Raw genomic sequence first — 24796 nt, 5'->3', positions numbered from 1 at the left:
CGACCAGTCTCTGGAAACTCCCTTATTGACAAAAAATATGTGGCGATAAAGTTCGCAAGGCGACAACATACCGGACCGGAACCGGAACTTGACATTAATGCGTACATACGAGTGTCAGTCGACCATTTTGCAAAAATTTGAAATCCTACATTGGATTGTTGTGTGTGTGAAAATGGTCGGAAAAAGCCGATATTGTGAGATATGCGGCGTGAGAGAAATTTTCAGAGGAGGCTTCTTTGCCAAATTTCCCAAGGATGAACTGCGGTAAGTCAACAAGTTCCTAAATACAACTAGGGAATAAATCAAATTACTTTATTAAACATTTTGATTTGTTAGCCGCGTAAGCTGAAGGCCGACTGAGAAGCCGGTTCGAATCCTTCACTCCGTAATGCCGCAAGGGATTCAAATAGGAGGAGCAAGCACGTACTGCTCGCCCATAGAACTTTGGTTTAGACTTTCTAGGGTGACATCATAGACCGTAGTCTGTTCCTATATGAAGTTTAATTACTTACCTACTACAAAAGCTTTGATGTAATTCATTTTCATATTTAGCTACCTTTCTAAAGTACTTAAATTATTGGTTTACAGGTGTAAAACTTGGCTTAGACTGGTTGGAAAAGAAGATCTGATTCATGTCCCCATAGAGAAGTTGCATGAGCTACGTCATGTTTGTGGTGACCACTTTGACCGGAGAGACTTTGGGAAGACAGGAAATAAGCTAAAAAAAAGAGCATATCCAAAATTAAATCTTGCCGCACCTCCACTGACAGACCATCAATTAAGAGGATTCCCTCAACATGTAGCAAGTAGACGAGGTAACTTTTTATTAGTTAACATATTTATTAATTATCCTTTAAAACAGTGGATAGGTCCAGCACAGCAACAAATAAATTTCATTTCTATCACATATATGCGACTACTTATATATATTAGTGATAAAAAGAGTCCCATATACGTGACAGAAATGTTTCTATCACTGGAAAAAGGCCACAGTTTTACAGCTATAGTATGGAAGTAGTATAGGTACATACTCTACTTGGTTAACAGCCGACTACAACTGACAAATAAAAGTGATAAGTGATGGTAATGTAATATGTACCTTTCACTTACCACTACCAGGTATGTTTGTAATATCTTTTTTAAACTTATTATACGTGCTGCGGCGCCTGCGGGACAGCCGCAACAGTCTCCCGGCAGTTATAGCTGACAGGCTTGATAGTCAGCTTCTCGTGCACCGGACCAGGGTACACTCAATGGTGTATGTAGTTATTATTAGTAGTGTATATGCCTGGCTCCAGCCAAATAGATATATTATAATATTGTAAATTAAAATTAATAACTTATAAAAATATTCAACCGGATAAAGGTAAGCGTATTATTATGAGGATGTTACTTGTTGAATAATTTCTAATAACAATAATTTATTTTAGTTCCTTATTAAGATAGTAAGTATTAAGTACTAACATGTATGGACCGTTATGAAGAAGTCTGCAATAAACAAATTTTATATTATTTTTATAACATGAGAAATGTCTTTAGATAATGTAGTTATGTATTTTTTTTGGGTTCCAGCACAAACTTCATCAGCTGCTGCATCTACCAGTACTAGCCAAGCTTGTCTGCAATATGGACTATTAGGCATTCAACCGGATAAAGGTAAGCATATTATTATGAGGATGTTACTTGTTGAATTATTTCTAATAACAATAATTTATTTTAGTTCCTTATTAAGATAGTAGGTATTAAGTACCGTATGTATGGACCGTTATGAAGAAGTCTGAAATAAACAAATTTTATTTTATTTTTATATCATGTGAAATGCCTTTAGATAATGTATTTATGTATTTTTTTTTTGGTTCCAGCACAAACTTCATCAGCTGCTGCATCTACCAGTACTAGCCAAGCTTGTCTGCAATCTGGACTATTAGGCATTCAACCGGATAAAGGTAAGCATATTATTATGAGGATGTTACTTGTTGAATAATTTCTAATAACAATAATTTATTTTAGTTCCTTATTAAGATAGTAAGTATTAAGTACTAACATGTATGGACCGTTATGAAGAAGTCTGCAATAAACAAATTTTATTTTATTTTTATAACATGTGAAATGTCTTTAGATAATGTAGTTATGTATTTTTTTGGGTTCCAGCACAAACTTCATCAGATGCTGCATCTACCAGTACTAGCCAAGCTTGTCTGCAATCTGGATTATTAGGCATTCAACCGGATAAAGGTAAGCGTATTATATATTAAGTAACATCCTCATTTACTTGTTGAATTATTTGTTTATTATTTCCTATTGAGTACATATGCGAATTGTCTGCGAACTGGCAAGAAAATTAGGTAGTCATATTTAGGTTTGGTTGCACCAAAGATTCTGTCATCATTAAAACGTTCGCAAAGTTTTATAGTAAGCATGGAAAGTTTCATAGTTTTCTTACTATAAAACTGAGTGACGTAGATTAAAATAGAGTACATAGCTGATTTCCTCGACTGGGCATTTTTAAGTAAAGGTGTGATGGAGTTTTGGAGAGATCTTTTTAGGGTTCCGTAGCCAAATGGCAAAAAACGGAACCCTTATGGATTCGTCATGTCTGTCCGTCTGGCTGTCCGTCTGTCTGTTCGTCTGTCTGTCCGTCTGTCTGTCCGTGTATGTGACAGCTACTTTTTCCCGAAACTATAAGAACTATACTGTTGAAACTTGGTAAGTAGATGTATTATGTGAACCGCATTAAGATTTTTACACAAAAATAGAAAAAAAACGATAAATTTTGGAGGTCCCCCATACTTATTTTCATCAAACCCATACGTGTGGGGTATCTATGGATAGGTCTTCAAAAATGATATTGAGGTTTCTAATGTAATGCGAATGCGCGAGAGACACTTCCAAAGTGGTCCCCCCCTGTAACTTCTAAAATAAAGAGAATGATAAAACTAAAACAAATATATGATGTACATTACCATGCAAACTTCCACCGAAAATTGGTTTGAACGAGATCTAGTAAGTAGTTTTTTGTTTAATCGTCATAGATCGTGAACCGCTATTTTATTATGTTACTTGCTGTTACGGAACCCTTCATGCGCGAGTCCGGCTCGCACTTGGCCGCTTTTTAGGGTTCCGTACCCAAAGGGTAAAACGGGATCCTATATTACTAAGACTTCGCTGTCCGTCCGTCCGTCCGTCCGTCCGTCTGTCACCGGGCTGTATCTCACGAACCGTGATAGCTAGACAGTTGAAATTTTCACAGATGGTGTATTTCTGTTGCCGCTATAACAACAAATACTAAAAACAGAATAAAATAAAGATTTAAGTGGGGCTCCCATACAACAAACGTGATTTTTGACCGAAGTAAAGCAGCGTCGGGCGGGGTCAGTACTTGGATGGGTGACCGTTTTTTTTTGCCGTTTTTTTGCATTATGGTACGGAACCCTTCGTGCGCGAATCCGACTCGCACTTGCCCGGTTTTTTAGTTACTTGGTATTGTATTGTACCCTTTTTAGGATTCCGTAGTCAACTAGGAACATCTCCTCTACAAGTTAAGTGGAAGTGAATTTTTTTGTACTTTGTTAATACCAGTGAAAATGGTAATTATATGCTAGTTTTGTTTTAAAAGTATTTTCACACAGATCTCAAGATCACGTTGCTATTCGAAACCTATATTCCGATTTGTGAACATTTTTAGGGTTCCGTAGCCAAAATGGCAAAAAAGAAACCCTCATAGTTTCGTCATGGCCGTCTGTTCGTCCGTATGTCACAGTCATTTTACTCCAAAACTATAAGATTATGGGTATTTTAATAAAATTTGGAACATGTGTTTTTATATGACATAGGAGGCAAACGAGCACACGAGTCACCGTGATGGTAAGAGATTACCGTTGTCCATGGATACCCGCAACACCATAGGGGTTGTAATTTCATTGCAGGCCTCTTTTATTGAAAGTTTGAAGGTTGTAACGGTCCGAAAATACCACACGCGACAGTTCATTCCACAGTTTGTCTGTGCGAGGCAGGACGTGTCTGGAGAAACTCATAGTTGATGGTCTTCGCATGCTCTGACTGCTTTGTAATAGTTTACTTGAGGACTCTTTACTAGGTACCTACTACTCCTACTAGATAAGTGAGATTTGCTCTCACGCGGACGCCGATATGCATGTCTTCAAGCAGGTTATTAGTATCAGCTATAAGTAGGTCAAATAGATCGGTATAAGGGCCCCCCCACATCTGGCGTCTTTCGAGCGTCGGCTTCTACAATTCTATGGCCGCTGCTCGATGCAACGTCGACGCAGCGTCGACGCAACTGCGCAGCGACGTCATTTTCCATAGCGCTGACCAGACGCCGACAGACGCCGACGCTCGAAGGACGCTAGATGTGGGGGGGGCCTAAAACAGATAAGAATAAGTTCAAAGTAATGTACATACCTACATATTTACACTTGGTTTACCGCCTCCGCCTACTAGGACTGACAAATAAAAATAAGTGATGGTACTAACTAATGTATTATGTACCTACCTACCTATGATTGTAATTTCTTTTTGAAACTTATTTTAACGTGTGAAATTTCTTTAGATAATTTAATGTAGGTATGTATTTTTTTGGGTTCCAGCACAAACTTCATCAGCTGCTGCATCTACCAGTACTAGCCAAGCTTGTCTGCAATCTGGACTATTAGGCATTCAACCGGATAAAGGTACCTTTTTTAACCGACTTTCAAATCTCAAAAGGAGGAGGTTATCAATTCGGTTGTGTTTTTTAGGGTTCCGTAGTCAAATGGCAAAAAAACGGAACCCTTATAGATTCGTCAGGGGTCATCCATTAATTACGTCACACCAATTTCTATGTTTTTTGACTCCCCCCCCCCTTGTCACACTTGGTCACATTTGGCAAACCCCTCCACCCCTAGTGTGACGTCACATTTTTTCTACGAAATCGCCAAATAGAATTAAGTAAGTACCTAAGTATTATTTTAATATACTAACTTGGTCAAGCAGATCTTGTCAGTAGAAAAAGGCGGCAAATTTGAAAAATGTAGGCGCGAAGGGATATCGTCCCATAGAAAATTTGAATTTCGCGCCTTTTTCTACTGACAAGATCTGCTTGACCAAGTATATTTTAAACTTTCGCGTTTTGAATACATATTAACTCACATTATAGACGGGTCTAACGCGAATTATATTCAATTACCTTTATTTACCGACGTTTCGACACAGGTCCACCACACACAGGACCAGTGAAACCTGTGTCGAAACGTCGGTAAATAAAGGTAATTGAATATAATTCGCGTTAGACCCGTCTATAATGTGAGTTAACAAGTATATTTTATCAAAATATTTCTGACGATATAAATATTAGTAATTTTATAACCCAAAACTGCTTAGGAAAGAAAATTAAACGATTAAAAACTATTTTCGTTTTAAAAACTTGTTATTTAAATATACAGCGAACTAAATAATTTACATCAATTTTCGGTTACTGATGAAGTTAAAGTGACGTCACAAAGTTTGTCTCCCCCCCTCCCCCATGTCACAATATGTCACATTTTCTTGACCCCCTCCCTCCCCCTAAACGTGTGACGTAATTAATGGATGACCCCTCATGTCTGTCTGTCTGTCTGTCCGTCCGTATGTCACAGCCACTTTTTTCCGAAAGTATAAGCACTATACTGTTGAAACTTGGTGAGTAGATGTATTCTGTGAACCGCATTAAGATTTTCATACAAAAATAGAAAAAAGACATTAAATTTTTAGGGTTCCCCATACATAGAACTGAAACCCAAAATTTTTTTTTTCATCAAACCCATACGACCATGTGGGGTATCTATGGATAGGTCTTCAAAAATGATTGAGGTTTCTAATATCATTTTCTTCTAAACTCTAAATAGTTTGCGCGAGAGACACTTCCAAAGTGGTAAAATGTGTGTGTCCCCCCCTGTAACTTCTAAAATAAAGAGAATGATAAACCTAAAAAAAATGTATGATGTACATTACCATGCAAATTTCCATCGAAAATTGGTTTGAACAAGATTTGGTAAGTAGTTTTTTTTAATACGTCATAACATAAACCGTAAACCCCAATTTTATTATGTTACTTGCTGTCACGGAACTCTTCATGGGCGAGTCCGACTCGCACTTGGCCGCTTTTTTTCTATTAAGCGTATTACTAGTATGAGGGTGGTGAAGTTACACCAAGAAAAGTCTGCAACGATTTGACAGCCCTCGCAGTGCCAGTGTTATTTTAATCGTCAAACTTCCATGAAATTATGACGTATAAATAACACTTCCACTGCGTGGGCTATCAAAATCGCTGCAGACTTTTCTTGGTGTAACTCTAAGTACCTACTGGTAGAATTATTTCCTAATGAGTAGGTATGCTAATTGTCTGCGAAGCGGCAAGAAAATTAGGCATCTAGATTTAGGGTCGGTTGCACCAAACAGTCTGTCACCGTTAAAACGTTCGCTAAGTTTTATTGTCTGGGAAGTTTCATAGTTCACTCCTGACTCTCCTGAGTGATGTTTATCAGTCCATTATATCGATGATTATGTGACGTTATAGATTTAAATTAGTTGTGCGATGAAAATAGTACCTTTGTATTTTAGTTTTAAGTATGATTTGCTCGACAGGGCGTGACAAATTTTAATGGATGGGGTGATAGAGTTTTGATTTTTAGGGTTTTGTAAATGTAAGTATAGTCAACCAGGAACTCTTACAGTTTCGCCGTGTCCGTTCATCTATTTGTCTGTGCGTGGCTTTTAGCTCAGTGACCTTTAAGTACTCGGAGATAGTAAAGCTACAGACATGGGTATACATATAATATATCTGTTTTATATTTTACTTCTGTCCCGATTGGTTTTAATGCTATTAATTTAAATTAATTTTGTTTCAGTGCAAGATGTTCTTCGTGATCACAATTATTTTAAACATAATGATGATGAGGAAGACACGTCGACGAAAGCACAAACCCCAGTGTTTGACACCGCAACGTCTGCGACTACCATTCGAGCTGATCTTCAATCTACATGCCTAAGAATTCAACCGGATAAAGGTAAGCGTAGAATTATGAAAATGTTATTGGCTCAATTAAATGCTATTGAGCATGCGACTTGTCCACCGAACAAGAAATGGTTAGGTATGGGATCATCCATTAATTACGTCACACGAATTTCTAGGTTTTTGACCCCTCCCCCCTCCTTGTCACACTTGGTCACATTTTGCAAATCCCTCCCCACCTGGTGTGACGTCACATTTTAGGCAATTTTGTTTTCAACGAAATCGGCAATACTAACTCGGCATTGTATAGCGGGCGTGGGTATAGTAATAGTCGGCACTGAAGTTAAAAGCAGTTTATTAAACTTAAAGTACACGGATTACGATACAACACAGTCCACTACACATTAAAATACTAAGGGTCGGTTGCACCAAACTGTTACGAACGTTAAAGAGTTCGCTAAATTTTTATGTATGGAAAGTTTCAGGCCCTATAAGTAGGTCAAATAGATCGGTATAAGGGCCCCCCCACATCTGGCGTCTTTCGAGCGTCGGCTTCTACAATTCTATGGCCGCTGCTCGATGCAACGTCGACGCAGCGTCGACGCAACTGCGCAGCGACGTCATTTTCCATAGCGCTGACCAGACGCCGACAGACGCCGACGCTCGAAGGACGCTAGATGTGGGGGGGGCCTAAAACAGATAAGAATAAGTTCAAAGTAATGTACATACCTACATATTTACACTTGGTTTACCGCCTCCGCCTACTAGGACTGACAAATAAAAATAAGTGATGGTACTAACTAATGTATTATGTACCTACCTACCTATGATTGTAATTTCTTTTTGAAACTTATTTTAACGTGTGAAATTTCTTTAGATAATTTAATGTAGGTATGTAATTTTACTTCTGTCCCGATTGGTTTTAATGCTATTAATTTAAATTAATTTTGTTTCAGTGCAAGATGTTCTTCGTGATCACAATTATTTTAAACATAATGATGATGAGGAAGACACGTCGACGAAAGCACAAACCCCAGTGTTTGACACCGCAACGTCTGCGACTACCATTCGAGCTGATCTTCAATCTACATGCCTAAGAATTCAACCGGATAAAGGTAAGCGTAGAATTATGAAAATGTTATTGGCTCAATTAAATGCTATTGAGCATGCGACTTGTCCACCGAACAAGAAATGGTTAGGTATGGGATCATCCATTAATTACGTCACACGAATTTCTAGGTTTTTGACCCCTCCCCCCTCCTTGTCACACTTGGTCACATTTTGCAAATCCCTCCCCACCTGGTGTGACGTCACATTTTAGGCAATTTTGTTTTCAACGAAATCGGCAATACTAACTCGGCATTGTATAGCGGGCGTGGGTATAGTAATAGTCGGCACTGAAGTTAAAAGCAGTTTATTAAACTTAAAGTACACGGATTACGATACAACACAGTCCACTACACATTAAAATACTAAGGGTCGGTTGCACCAAACTGTTACGAACGTTAAAGAGTTCGCTAAATTTTTATGTATGGAAAGTTTCATAGTAAAGGCGCGGGGCGCGCCGGCTGACGATGATCAGTCTGTCAAATGTGGTTGGTGCAACTGGCCCTAAAACTGTTACAATTGAACAAAGCTATGATCGGTCGTAGGGTCGGATACACGCATACGTTTATACACAAAGGTGTCGGCTACCGAACTAACTCGCGCGCAGCGCCCTCAGCGATCACGCGATACAACATGGCGGCACACGCGCCCACCATAAGTTGACCCGCGGCTTAATCTGTTAAGAAGCGAGCCGGGGGTCGACCGCGATTGGTTCTCTTGGGGAGACGCTTACAAGGCGCGATATCCCTTTCTAACGCACGCGTGGGCGTGCTGTCCCTGTCACACGCTATAATTGTTTTTTTTTTTTTAATATTTTTGGTAAAAGAAATATTAGTAAATTTATAACACAAAACCAATTAGGAACGAAAATTACTTACCTACTTCCAAAACCTCCCACCCCCTAAATGTGTGACGTAATTAATGGATGACCCCTAATAGCTTAAAACCATAAATTTGACCAGACAAGTAGAGTCTGTATAAGTGAAGCCTGTTGTGAAATATGCAATAATTTTATAAGTATTAAAATTATTTAAGCACAAAGGTATTTAATTTATTGGACTTGATGCATTATAAGGTTTTTTACTATAAGAGCCAAGTGTTCAAATGATCCTGATGCGACTTTATTGTTAAGAGAATTAAAGAGCGTGTCAAGGTAATTTTGAACACCTCGACCGCTTAGTAACTTCTGCTACTGACTGTAGGACTGTTAAAAAAACTCTGCCTATGTTGACGAGCTGCAGTCCAAACAGCTGGAAGGAATTTAATGTATGAGAAGTCGTCTTATTTATCACTACTACATAGTTGAGTTTGCTCAGAGCAAAAAGTCAACCACGGCGTTGCCTGAACAAGAGATTTCCTTTAGCAGGATTGGTCCTTAGGACCCAAGGATGGATTTAAGAAGTGGAGCCACTGAGATTTTTGATGTAAATTTTTAAGGGGGGGGGGCTCTCAACTTGATCTTGATATCTGTATCGTTTAAGCTACTAGGTCAAGTTTGGTATCGTTTCCGTATAAAACGATTTTTATACCACGTCGGCGGCAAACAAGCTTACGGCCCGCCTACAAGGCGTACGATGCTATCTCCTCCTCTGCCCCGTTCCCTCAGCGTGGGTGCTTCGTCTGCCACGCGCGCTAGGGTGTACGTGGGGGGCGCTTCGGAACAGAAGGCGTACCGCGAACACCGGAGTTCGCAAATTGGAGGCATCTTTCTATGTCATTCTCTAATTCTGCCTTACTTGGAGTAAAAAAAGAGAAAGATGCCCGCAATTTGCGAAGGTGTTCGCGGTACGCCCTCTGTTCCAATACTTCCAATTAGCTAGACCGCACGCACGGCGCAACTGCGCAGCAGTGGAGTTCCGGCTTGAAACGCGTTTCCCTAATAATAATAAATTAATAGAGAACAGACTTTCGCGATGCTAGGACTCCAACCACTACACATATGAATGCTGAACCGCAAGCTCACCAAAATACTACCGCAGATACCTAAACACCAACTACTAAAGATAGTAGGATTCATTACAGGCGAATAACACACTAAACAGAAAACAGATAGCCTCATGTGCATGAGCGTGCATGTAACAACAAAACACGTTCTTCTACACTGCAAGCAGATATAATTTAAGTACCTATAGTATAGTAACAGGTACCTACATTCTTGCACACTTAAGGAGGCATAGTTAGCAACCTGAAAACCTTGCTAGCATTCGTGGAGGAGCCGGAGGAGAATATAGCGCTACCTAATTTTTCACGCTTAATAAGCACAATATAGGTAAAGAGTATCGGAATAATCGAAATCGTTTTATTTTATGCAGATGAGTCTTTCTGGAGAAAGGTGGCAATGGGTACATCAAACCCTACTCCTACCCCTAACACTAACAAAAGAAAACTCGACCAAGATATAGGTATGTACCTAACTATTTCTAACAAATCATGACAGAAAGTAGATTTTTTTACTGTCAGATGCTGTAGGAGTGATAAGATAGTGAATTTAAGTAGTGCAAGTGCAATAATGCCAAGTAATAATTTGCTTATTTTCTATCTTTTTAAGCTAGTAGACTGGTCATATTTTTCATAAAATCGTTTTCGACTGGCAAAGCATATTACTTTTTGGCAACCGGGTTTTTTAACCTAATTAGACCCCGCTGAATCCGAATTTGCCGGTTGCTTGATCGAAATATTTGACATTAAAGGTCCCTTTTTTTCGTTTTTCGTAAATAACTCTTAAACGGTGGCGCATAGCAAAAAATGTTCTATTACATAAGTATTCTGCATAAAATTGCCTACAAGAAAGATTCAGTACAATTTTTCGCTAGGATTTTGTGTATAGAACGCTAATAGGCTTTAAGATTGAGAAAACATTTTATTTCGTTTTAGGGGTCGCTACCGAATTTAGAAAATTTGAATCCTTCATACATTATGATTCTTTTTAATTTTTAGTTTTTAATTAGTGAGACAGTGAGTCAAAGTATATGGAAGCTATTTACATGTAATTCAATACTAGGTATAGTCAATATATTTTAATTTTTATTCCTATTTTAGGAGTGCGCACTGCTGAATGAATATTTAGAACGCCTAAACCACGCATAAAAAGCTTTAAAAAAATAGTGGTATTATTTTATGTTAAACTGCACATTAATACACCCTGATCCTGACCCGTTGATTCATATAAAAAAAAAACAAGAAAAAAGACTAAAAAAAATAATCTTGTATGGAGGGTGCAAATTTTCAAAATTCGGTAGCGACCCCTAAAACATAATTGAAAATTCTGAAAAAAATACACATTTGTTTTTTAGTGAAAGAGAACAATTTAAGGGGTTGAGACATAGAAAATTTCAATTTCGACGAAATAAGCAACACCGTATGTATATATACTATAATTTAGTATAATATTATCTTTCAAACATTTAATTATTCAACTTCCTTGGTGAACTGACTTGAATAGTTCCTTGACTTCATGGATGAACTTGTCGCAAAATTCCATTGACATAGGTAAACAATCATTATTATTTATTCGTCGTTGGTTATATATTTTCTCAACACATACACTCTATTCACTACTATCATGCTTAAAAAGAGTGCCAATATAACGTTAAAATAAATTTACTTGCAAATTAAATTGAAAAGTATCAATATTATTCTCGTCTGCGTTGAAACGCGCATAGCTTTGCCGGCGCTCGCGTATCAAGCGCCAGCGCCATCTATCGAGTGTTATTTCGCAAAATCGGCGAACGCTCTAAGGAATAAGGGCTCTTAATTTAGTTGTTCTAAATGGTGTGTTCACATTACGGCACCTATGCAATTAAAACTGAGAGAACCCTATGGAGGAACCTGGTCTTCAACAGAAGGATATGATGTCACGATCCTCAGTATTGAGGGACCAAGTGAAGAAGAAAAGCTGTTACTAGTAGGCATAGGTACTGGATCACGAACATGGTCGATCGTCAGGAAGGTGGTCCGCCGTAACGTCTGTCAAGAACACAGGTATGAGTGAGAGAGATAGAGAGACAAATATGCTGACAGAACCAGAGGGTCTACTGTGAACCATGTTCGACGTGTTGCCTCTCTGTCACACTTACGTACGAATTTACAAGTGCGACAAAGACGCAACGGGGTAGGCTCTCAGGACAGTGGAGGAATTACATACAGTCTTTGCCGCCTTAGGCCCCAAGCTACATAGCAAGCTCTAGCCGCCCCCCCTTTCTCAGCACCCATCATATAGACTGCCGCCCAAAATATCTGGCCGCCCTAGGCCCGGGCCTACTCGATCTTAGGGCAAATTCGTAACTGCCTGAGGGTCGCGTGGGTCCGCTACGCCCGCTCGCTATCGTTTTTAACTAGGACGCTTGTCACTGGACCATAGACATCGAAGTTTGCAAATTGCGAGCATCTTTCTCTGTTACTGTAATTACTCCTTTATAGGAGTAAAAGAGAAAGATGCCCGTAATTTGCGAACTTCGGTGTTCACGGTGCTAGGTCACCTGTGCGAAAAGAGAAGAGTCGTGAAATGTAAAGAAATTAGTGATGTGCCGTTCTTAATAAATTTTACAAAGAGGGTAAATTCCCAGTAACGTTTCTGGTATCGTCCCAAAAGTCAGTAAATTACGATAAAGTTCTATTTTTCTTTTATTATCAATGTGTTTATTATTATTATAACAATGCATAAATGTGTCTGTAATGTTTAAGGACTTTGATTTTCAATTTTGGTAATTATTTATTCTGTATTGGCTCTCATTTCACCAATTTAAACATGCCGAAATAAATACATACCTATTTATATAAACTTACTTAAGTACCTAATAAAAATTGTGTAACACTGATTCTCATCGTGCCGACATCATAGTCACCCTAATGAGTTTGACAATGTTGTCTTGTATTTTTATCGCAAAATGTAATAATTGTGGCTTCCTGGTGAAACAATATTCCACAATTAGAAATTCTTTCACTCCCACAACCTTTAACGCAACATATTTTCACCATTTTTAGGAAATTTTGCATTCACGTGTTTTGATAACATGTCATGACGATATTGACGATAGGGATACCAATTAACATTCAAAGTTTCTACAATGTCTACCACACCAAAATTAATGTTTTTTTTTTGTTGTCCACATGCTTGGTTAAATCAGTTAATAATATTGACATCATACTTATTTACAAATTTCTTAAAAGATATCAGAACCTTACTCTGAATATAGCATTTAAATAATATAAGAAGTTATTTAATTTGAGTAGTATATTGATATAAATACTACCACAATGGTATATTTTTAACATTGGCAACACGTGCGAGTGAGACACCGCGACCCACCTTTGCTATCTCAAGTGGACCGTTTTTTCTAGTCTGGTACGAACGTCTTTCTAGCTCGGTGATAAAGTTCAATTTAATATGGCAAAAAAAGTGACAGTGCAGTCCATCTTATAAGTCCATGGTTAAAGTACATTTTCTATCACTAAAACATCTAAACACCGCAAAAAAATTACAAATTTAAAAGTGGAGTAGTAAATTTTCGTCTATATTTACTTTTTAAACAGTGCATTATTTACGCGGCGCTTTAAAATTTTAAATAAAATGTATATATATATATATATACATTTTATTATATATATATATATATATATATATATATATATATATATTAACAGTAAAGTCTGATGCGCAATGAAATTGAAGTTATGTATTCATCAAATAAATATATGGGTGATGTCCTCCTTATTTTGTAAGTATTCACTTCAGAACCTACACTTTGACACGAGTTCAAAAATTAAAATGGAAGACAAATCGTTGATTTGACACAAATATCTGAATATATTTTCTGTAAAAATGCACTTTGGAACCAAAAGCTTCATAACGTGTGAATAACTGATGCATTGTGTACAAAGCTGGATAACTTTGGTTTAAAAGCGGCATAGAAGCTTTGGACAGCCTCTATACAAGTGTTATTTAGCGATTCAATGTGTGGGCACACACTTATACAGCTATTACATTACTGTTATGCAGTAATAAGCGGCGTGGGCACTCCCACTTTGTTCCCAAACCTTCTGTATAACGTCTGTACAAGCGCTTATACAGACGTTATACAGCTACCTTATTCAGCTTACAATACGGAATGCTCTATTATTCAAACAATATTCAGCTACTTTTGTGTTACTTGGGTGTCGAAAATTTAATTTTTGATAGGTACAAGCTTTTGTTTCAACGGGCAACTAATACCTACTTTTTCGCATTTTTGTTTTGTGTCTGGTAGATAGTTGTACAATATAATATGGGTGAATTTAAACATTTTAGTTGAATCCCAAAAAAATTACGCTTTACTACCCATGCAAAGCCGGGGCGGAGTGAGTCGCTAGTAGTTAAATAAAAACTTGTAAAAATGTTTACAGACATGAGTCCAAGAAAAAAGAAGCTGGTGGAAAGACTAAAAAAGACAAGGTGCACCCTAGCGTCGTTACGAAAAAGTGCGACCGTGATTGAAAATATCGAATCGCCGGCTTTGAAAGAAATTATAATAAATGCCAGCAAAAACCAATCCCGGAAGCCAACTGGACGACGGTGGACCACAAAAAACAAAATTTCTTGCTTGGCGATTCTGAAAAGATCTGCCAAAACATATAGATATTTGAGGCATATTATTCCTCTACCGAGCGTCAAAACGTTGCAAAACGTCTTAAAAAAAATACCTATGGAACCAGGGCTCAACAAATCGGTTTTAGATCATTTAGTAATGGCAGGCCAACATAAAAACGAAAAAGAAAAAGTTTGTGCCTTATTATTTGATGAAATCGCGTTAAAACCAAGGCTCCTATATAATTCATCTACCGGAAATGTAGAAGGTTTCCGAGATTTTGGATCTACTGAAAGATCAAGTGATATTGCTGACCATGCTTTGGTATTTATGCTCCAAGGAATATACCGAAAATTCAAGCAACCTATAGCATTTTACTTTGTGAAAGGAACTATTTCCACTGAAAAATTGTCGGTACTGATAAAAGAGATAATAACTGCCGTAAATGCTACTGGGCACAAGGTACTGGCTACGGTCTGTGATCAAGGACCTACAAATATGGGCGCCATAAAATTGTTGAAAAAATTTTCCGTACCTTCAAGCGTGTTACAAAACTCATTCTTTTTAGATGGGGAGGAAATATTTACTCTATATGATATACCACATCTGTTTAAATCGCTGCGAAACAATTTTCTGAACAATGGAGTTTTGTCTTGGAATGGAAAAAAGGCAAAGTGGTCTCACCTCAGGTTGGTCGAGGAAAAAAATAGAAACTTCCTATATTTATCAAAGGTCAGTCCTGTGCATGTCTTCCCGAAATACAGGGCAAAAATGAGAGTTAAATATGCTGCCCAAATGTTGAGCAACACAGTAGCCGCTGTCCTAAAACTGCTGTCCCAAGCTGAAAGGGATGAAAGACAAGCTGCTGAGCTGTTAGAAACCGCTGAAGTGGTACAGGAACTTGACCGGTTGTTTGACTTTACCAATGGACCATCATCCGCAGAAGACATAAAAAAAGGTTTGCGACAAAATGTTTCGCAAAAAACGACTCATTTGGAAGAGTGGGCGGCACTTGAAGGAAAGTTAAAAACAGCCAAATTTCTTAATACATTTGGAACTGTCGCCACAAACGTTAAGTGTATCCAAGGTTACTTGATGTCATTACAATCTCTAAGAGGGATTTGGCTGAAAACCAGAGCAATGGGATTCAAATACTTAAACTTACGCCAGTTAAACCAAGATTCTCTGGAGAACTTATTTGGCGTAATACGACAACAGAGTCCAACAAATAGCAACCCTACTTGCACACATTTTATGGCAGCCCTGAAGACTGCAGTTGTCACTGGGCTGACGGCCCCCCATAGTGCAGGATCAAACTGTCAAAAAGATAGGAATATGCTGCTGACAGACTTTCACAATTTGGTGTTTGGATCTCATGAGTCGAAACCTTCCTCGAGTGAGAATCCTCAATCGACTGAAAATCCACAAGCCTCCATTGATGCTGAGAATGGTGATGATTTAAGCGACGAGGAAATCCCCGTGTTAAGTCTACCGGAAGGGCCGGAAACTAACGAAATCGAAGAGGAATTAGTATCTATAGAGAACCAATCAGTTGTATACGTCAGCGGTTATTTAGCGTCACGAATTACCAAAGTGCACGAATGCGACCAATGCCGCAACACTTTGACTGTCACCCCAGATCTAGACGACATAAAAAATGATGACACGTACAGTTATATACGTCTAAGAGAGTGGTGGGGCGAAAAACAATCCCTAACATACCCCTCAAAGAATTTATGTTGTCTAGTAAAACGTGCTACGGAAATAATGGAAACCGATATTTGCACAAGTCTCCATAGAATAGACGTATTTGTTTATGCTGTGACTTTATTCAATACCGGATGTGACACCACATGGTTCGATTGCGCGTTACACAAGACCTTTGTTTTCGACAACATCTTCTCCACTATGGCCCACCTATTTATACGACGCCAATGTCAACGACTTAATCAAAGTTTGGCATCCCGAGAAGAAGCGTTATCGGATGCTATTAAAATGGCACAACAGCAAGGCAAAGCCAAATAGCCACGCATACATAAGGCTTTCCAGGTACCCATAAAAACTGAAAAAAAAAGAGTAACAGGTTAATTTTATCTTTAAATCATGACATCTATATTCAGGTTATAATGTTAATATAATTTTTAAAGGATATTCTGTTTTCAGTTGCTGCGGTAAGCGCGGCAAGACGGGCCATAAGTCTGCGGAGCTTCAATCGAGCGGAGGCGTCCAGAGATGCGACCGCGGCGGCTACCTGCCCTCGGCTTCAGGCCTGGGACACTAAAAGAATTGATTTGTAGGGAGACACGAAGCAACGTAGAGTTTGGGGAAATGAGCCGAAGCAGCAAGTACCCAATACGGCTCCCGCGATTCGGTATGTACGGCGCGAGCCAGCAAAGACCATGAGGAGGTGGAGGGAAATGTCCCCAACTACTATATTTATAGCGAACTCAAGAAGGAAACTCAGCCTCCATTGCGGATCATCCGTGGTCCACAAAGGAGCCGGTCACAAGCCCGGGTAAATGAGGAGTGCACATGGTCGTGTTGTCGTCGTTGAGGGGAAACTCAACATGGCAACACGCCCTAAAGCTATCAATAATTTATTTTAAAAAGGACAAAAAATTTACTTTAAGACAAAAAAAAGAATTACTTACTCAAATCGGACTACGGATGTCGGAGTAATCGGTGAACGTACCTACATAGAAAAAAAATAGCCACAACCGAATACAGAACCTCCTCCTTCTATGAAATTGAAGTTGGTTAAAATAGTTCTTTACCTATAGATGACAGGAAAACCTGAAATGTGCAGTCAAGCATGAGTCGGACGTAATGTACGGAACCCTTGTCCGACTCGCACTTGACCGGTTTTTAAGCTTCCAAATAAAAAAAAATCGCAGCTGAACAAAATGGGTTTTCAAAGTAACATTTTACTCCTAGGGATAAAGTAATCGTATGAAATCCCATTTTATTCCGATGCTCTAACATTTTAAATCCTGCATATAAATTAATAGACCATACACGGTGTAACATGAGTAAACCGAATAATTTTAACAGCGTATTCCTGATCATATTTAGAAACAAAAATGTCCTATAAACTTTTTTTTAAAAACGCCTAGATTCAGAGATAATATTAATTTCAAAATAAACAAGTTTTTGTTGTTACATAATGTAAAAGGCCTTTTTGATGGTGATGTTGCTGCTATGGGACGTAGTCTAAATATCGTCGGTATACTTCTAAAACATGATAACTACCTGAAACATAGTTTCGAGAAATCGCGAGTTGAAAGTTTGGTCCTCAAATAAGGGAATTTAGAAACCCGTTTTGACTAATTTACTTTCACACTTAAAATTTTTGGATATTAAAATTGTCTATTAATTGATAAAAGTGATATTTTTAAACCGAAAAATATAAAATATTGGCCGACAAAAACATGGCATGTGTTAGTTATCATGTTTTACCTGTATAAAAAATGAACTGATTTTGGTGTATTTGTTTATAATCATATAAAAATAATTATATATAATTTAAAAAAAAGACAGTGATAAAAAATACTAGTTCACACGATATTATAAGCAAATTCTAAACACTAACGTAGAAATAAAAAGTAATAAATTACATGCAACGTGTAATTATTTACATGTAAACAGTTATAAGTGATTCTAATATTACTTTTCTCTCCTTTATTGAAGAATCATATGACAATACACTCCTTATTAACTAAATTACTTCAAAAAATTATGATACTGATATTGTTAGCGTTTACCGAGCATACTTAAATCAGTCTTAAGTGAATTTAATATTATTTAGTTGTATAATAGATCGTGTATTGAAAGAAATGCCTATAGGTAAATAATAATGAATAATGTTATGATATTTTACCAGTTACTCTAACTAGGTTCTAATTAATAACTACACTAATAACGGTAATTATAACTACATTCAGACAAAACATGTTAACGTTACTTTATATATTTTGCATGACCAGTTTTACGAGATATGTTGTTTTAAATACCCTTATTATTTTTTACGTGTACACTATATTTAATTTCCTGTCTGTTAGTACTTTTTTACACTCTATAACTTTGTAAATAATAAACATAAAAAAAAAATCACATATATATTTAAAACAATAAAATGTGAACAAAACTATATAAACAACTCATTTTTGACCATTTTGTCAGTTATCATGTTTTGGAAGTACACCGACGATATCTTTATTGATAGATGTCAAAAAGTGACAAGTAACACTTTGCAAAAAGAAGGTTTTACGAAAAAAAACATGTAAAAATCAATTTAAGTAACAAATTTACCAATAAGATTTATTATTTATGTACAAATACATTCAAAAATTTTAAAAAACAAACCAAAAAAAATTTTTTTTGGCGAAATTGACCTAAACTCGTGTTACATTCTTTCCTTCTTTTGACCTCAGAAATGCGTGGTTAAAATTATTCGGTTTCCTCATGTTACACCGTGTATATAAGGAAACCATTCGTTCAACCAGACAAATATAGTTGGTAATAGTAGATTGTACAACAAGGGCATAAAAGTGACATAAAATTATAAAAATGAAAGGGCATAAAATTGTAAAAATGGACATTTATAGCCCTTGTTGTACACTCTGCTTTTCACTACGATTGCGAGGAAAATAAATTATATTTTTCACGGCAATTTACACCATGAAATTGTCGTAAAGCGAAAGAACATAATACATATCCAATTCCCGCCAACTAACTTTTTTTTTATTTTCAACATGTGATCAGAGTTTCTGACGCTTGGTTTTCTGCCAAGTCAAACATTTCGGAGCATTTTTGAACGATAATCGATTCCTATTTTATGTGATTTACTAAATTTAATGACGGAAAATACGGATTTCAAATAAATTGTAGCAAAAATAAAATAATATAACAAGTTTTGTCATCTACACAATTTTATTGCTCAGTAAAATTGTGCAATAAGTTTTAACTGTTTGGCTGTTGAGACCGATTAGAAGAAAATCACCTATCAATCAAAGAAAAGACCTTAGTCTTAGAAGAAAATTTTACTTTTATGCTCTTAACTGCAAAACGTAATTCAAGACCAAAACAAAAAAAGTAAGAAATGTTGTCACTTTTTTACTAGCGCGTCTTGTTGCAGCCCTTGTCTCCTGATTTTAAACTGAAGTATTGGCTGCTGAAGTTTTTCTCTTGGTGTGCCTTGATGGGGATCGTATACCACGTCGGACACACAAATACTTCCGAAGCCACATTCGTTCGGTTCCGAGTTACCTCAAGATCGATGGACGTTAAGGCCAGTTATCTTTTACCTACTCACATACTACTTATTTATTTTATTATAGTAATAGTAAAGTAGTATAGTAAAGGCAACCATCATGGGACATTTAATGCAGGCCACACACGTAACGATAAATCGTAGCGATAAAACTGTGCAGTCCGATTTGCGCAGTTTTATCTGCCGTGTGTATGACAAATCGTTGTCGATTATCGTTGATCGGTGGCAGTTGCAAATTAAAGGCTTGCTACACGGTCGCCGACAAGCCTTCTAACCGTCTGACCTTGGTATGTCCTTAGTCAGTTTTGGTCAAATTTTGTTGGTAACAACTCTCTACACGGTCCGGGACCGGCCAAGGCCACGCGGTCTGGGGGCTTGTCGGCGACCGTGTAGCAAGGGCTTTATATCAGAAAAATCGTTGTCGATGCGTTTGCACAGTTTTATCGTTGCGTATGGATGGCGATCGTTCATTTCGGCAGTACTTCACGTCGCTCGCTTGTGTGCGCACGTTCGTTCCTCAAGTAAATAATGAAAATATAATTTTGAGTATTTGTGATATTTCCCTGATACATGTAAAAGTTCTACCGCTTAGCGTGTTAAAAGATGAATGTCCTATCAGTCTTTCCTGATTCAGGCGTGTTGTATCAAAGATACTGCAATTAGTTTCCACATACTTAACAAATTAAAACTAGGTTTTTTCTCCAGTCATCGACACCAAAGCTCCAGTAATGGAACCCCGGTAATGGACGTGAATCCAGTAATAGGCCCCCTAGAATGGACATACCCTATCAGTATAAGATATTGGAATAGGGAATAAGTATTTGGCAAAAAACTAGTTATTAGTTATTTTTGGTATAAGCTTTTATGTAAGAATGTATTTGTCTTTCCACAGCCGACTAATACTCATCGAGACAATTCTAACAAGCCCAAACACAATTAGGTGGCGTTTATCACAGAGTTCACATGGCCACCTCCTGTCTCCATCATGAGATCAGGTCAATGTTATCATAATATTGCATTGTCATCCGATTTGCATACGTATCCAAAATTTCAACTCAATCGGAAATCCGAAAGTGGCTCAAATTAGTTAATCGGCTCCAATGCTACCTATTTTGGATTTTTCCGCGGATGTACCTGGTACCTCATGAAGTTTACCATCGCCGGAAAGCTAATTGCTGACTGTAATTCACCCTCCTAAAGTTTTGGACTCATCTAGATCAAAGTTTTGGTTTACTACTGTCACTACTGACTACCAAAGAGTTCATATAGGTATCCACTTCTTATCATCAGTTCAGCTTGATATATGGTACCTACCAAATTAATGAAATTGATTTAGGTAGTTTAACAAAAATACCCAAGACTGAACTAAAGGTAGGCTGAAATCAACTTATAAAAAAATTATTATATTTTTAGTCCGTATCGCGTTACATTCCATGCTTGATACGTTCACGACAGCACGGTCATAGTATGATACTGCATGGATGGGTAGAGCCTTTACGTATTTTTAGTCACTCGCGCGACGGGTTTCCGAAAGCTCCATCATCATCATATCAGCTGAAAAACGTTCACTGATGGACAAAGGCCTCCCTCAACGATCTCCACAGCGGCCGGGCACACGCCGACCCCATGCAACTCCATCTTGTAGAGGACCTTCCCACGCTGCGTCTTCCGGTCCGTGGTTCCTAGAGCATATACTTGTAGGTCTCCATTTTTAAGTAGGTAGGTACTAATAACAGAGGCAAGCAGAGGTCACGTTCACGATGGCCCAGCGCCGCGTCCTTAATGCACGCGCTGCGTAGGTAGTACGCGACACGGCGCGTAGGTACCTACTACGCTCGTATAATAATACCTCTATAATTATGCGGATTATTTAATTTCAGCTTCAATACCAGCGAAACGCAGGGGCCTTGCTGACGAACTACCTGTTGGATCTAGGGATACTCTAGTTCTTGCTTCTGATAATCGAAAAACGAAGAAAAGGCTGGTAAGTCAATACGGTTTTGTTACTCATATTAAAAAACCGGGCAAGTGCGAGTCGGACTCGCGCACGAAGGGTAAAAAGCAAAAAAAAACGGTCACCCATCCAAGTACTGACCACGCGACGTCCGACGTTGCTTAACTTTGTTGTCCCATACAACTTAATCTTTAATTTTATTGCCCCATTTAAATCTTTATTTTATTCTGTTTTTAATATTTGTTGTTATAGCGGCAACAGAAATACATCATCTGTGAAAATTTCAACTGTCTAGCTATCACGGTTCGTGAGATACAGCCTGGTGACAGACAGACGGACGGACGGACAGCGAAGTCTTAGTAATATAGGGTGCCGTTTTACCCTTTGGGTACGGAACCCTAGGGTCCCGTTTTACCCTTTGGGTACGGAACCCTAGGGTCCCGTTTTACCCTTTGGGTACGGAACCCTAAAAATAAGTTTATCTCTCAGTAGTTTGAAGCATTAATTCCAAAGTTCATATTTATGCACAGCATATTATTATCTCATCTTCGGTTTAAAGGATGTATACGGCGGAATGGTACCAAATAATACTTTTTAATATTAGCCTGCATAATACATACCATTGCTTAAAACAAACCTAATTTCATCCACTTGGTAAAAGGTTCTCATACATCTTTTAATTTTTCCGCGGATGTAGTATTATGTTTGCATTGTACGAATAATGCATTTACGAGACCAAAGATTTCTACGGAGTTTCTTTAAAATTAATTTGGACTTGTTACAGATTACACTACAACGAAGAATGAATTGCTGAAGAAGCTCCAGAAAGTGTAATCGACTTTACTTTATTCAGCTTTTTGCCATCTTAAAACCATAGCTAGGAGTACAGAGGGAAGTAGGATATAAATAGTAAGCCTAATTCATAACTGCCATAACGAAAACTACTTAGAACACAGTTATAGGATTATTTGTATCTTGTTGAAAATGAACATATTTTACATGTCAAGATATTAGGTACATTTTATTCACAAAAAGATTGTCACATAGGTATATTTATATATTTATTTAAAAAACACAAGACAATAACAGTGACATAATCTAAACTAAAACAATGAGCATTAAAGTAATAAGTCCTCGCTGTATCACAATACTTATTCATGGCACGTATTTAACCGGTCAACTAATTAATTGAATTTGAGTAGTTTAAAAAAATAGAAATGGGTACTAAAATTAATAGATTGGCAACAAAAACTGAGCCTTAAAATATATCAATATGAGACAACATTTAATGCCGTTGCAGCTTTTGTTTATTTTTAAGCAGGTACCAAATATTTATTTGGCAACTGAATTATTATATTGGAGACCATTTATGAAGCACATTTTAAAAAGAAAACGGCTATCTATTAATTAAAAAATTAAGTTCTTTTAAAATATTTTGTCTGGTCACTACACGATCCTGTTTTCTTTTCAAAATGTGCTTCATAAATAGTCTCCAATATAATAATTCAGTTGCAAATAAATATTTGGTACCTGCCTAAAAATAAACAAAAGCTGTAATGGTATTAAAATGTTGTCTCATATTATATATTTTAAGGCTCCGTTTTTGTTGCCTAACTATTAATTTTAGTACCCATTTCTATTGTTTTAAACGTAGGTCAGGAAATGAATGCTCAAAAAACGTTGTAGAGGGAAATGCTAGGAACACAATTTTTGACTCCGTAACTTTGTTTGGACTAGTTAGGAGGTGAACATATCAAAAGTCCCCGGCTGTAGCCCCAGTGCTGGGGGGTAGAGGGGGGTAAGAAGGTCGGATTTTTCGATTTTTCATTGATATCTTGGAATGTCTTGGAAACTTTGCGTCTTAGCGACATGAATACTAAGACAAACCGAAAGCTTGTAAAATTAGTTACAAGCTTTATCCAGTCAAGTTTTTCGATATCTTGAATAGTTTTTGAGATACCCGCTCTTGAAAGTTTATTCAGGGATTTTAATTTTATCTTGATATCTACATCAGTGAAGCTGTTAGGCCATGTTTGGTATCATTTTCGTATAAATCGGGGGTGCTGAATTTTATTTTTGTTGGGTGGTCCACCACCATTCCTAAGAAAAAACTTTCAAGAGCGGATATCTCAAAAACTATTCAAGATATCGAAAAACTTGACTGAATAAAACTTGTAACAAATTTTATCAGCTTTTGGTGTTTCTTAGTAGTCATTTCGCTAAGACGCAAAGTTTCCAAGATATAAGTGAAAAACCGAAAAATGAGACCTTTTTTGCCCCCTCTACCCCCCCAGCACCGCGGCTACGGCCGGGGACTTTTGATATGTTCACCTCCTAACTAGTCCAAACAAAGTTACGGAGTCAAAAATTGTGTTCCTAGCTTTTCCCTCTATAACTTCTTATTGCTTGCCCTACCTACCCAAATTCGATTAATTAGTTGACCAGTTAAATACGTGCCTTTTGTTTTATTCGTATTAACTTGGTGATTGTACTTATGTAGCCATTCTGTGTCAGGGGTTAATAAGGGTCACATCACACAGTCCACAGCAGATCCGGCTTAAAGTTACCTACCTAGGCATATATAATTTCGATTCTTAAGTGTGTTAGGTATATATAATTCGGTTAGTTCCTACTTCCCTCCTACAGTTATATTTTTGTTTACCTTATCCTATTTAAATATATTAAATTCTAAGATTGGGTAAAAAATCTTTAGACCAAAATATTTGATTTTGTAACGAGCACAGTGTATCCGTTTTTAAATTCTACCTGAATATATTTTGTACAGTTCAGTGTGTAAAAATATAGGTACAGCATAATTATTTGTACATTCAGTATTCAAATTGTGCAATAAGAACAAATATGTATATACCAAGTATCAACTTAAGAAATTAATAAACTTTGTTATAAACTCACTG

General features: G+C 37.4%; 1 protein-coding gene across 1 annotated transcript; it reads left to right on the top strand.

Moving 5' to 3' along the window:
• The first annotated feature begins 172 nt into the window (after nucleotides 1-172).
• Nucleotides 173-16683, top strand: LOC134661987 (uncharacterized). Its single transcript, XM_063518220.1, has 5 exons — nucleotides 173-264; nucleotides 589-869; nucleotides 6885-7043; nucleotides 7945-8103; nucleotides 14456-16683. The coding sequence occupies exons 1-5, from the start codon at nucleotides 173-175 to the stop codon at nucleotides 16681-16683; spliced, it is 2919 nt and encodes a 972-aa protein (XP_063374290.1).
• The last annotated feature ends 8113 nt before the right edge of the window (nucleotides 16684-24796 follow it).

The sequence above is a fragment of the Cydia amplana genome, unplaced genomic scaffold (genome assembly GCF_948474715.1).
Source record: "Cydia amplana unplaced genomic scaffold, ilCydAmpl1.1 scaffold_34, whole genome shotgun sequence".
In the NCBI taxonomy this organism is placed as follows: Eukaryota; Metazoa; Arthropoda; class Insecta; order Lepidoptera; family Tortricidae; genus Cydia; species Cydia amplana.
Note: the sequence above shows the minus strand (reverse complement) of the source record. Positions and strands in the feature narration are given on the sequence as shown.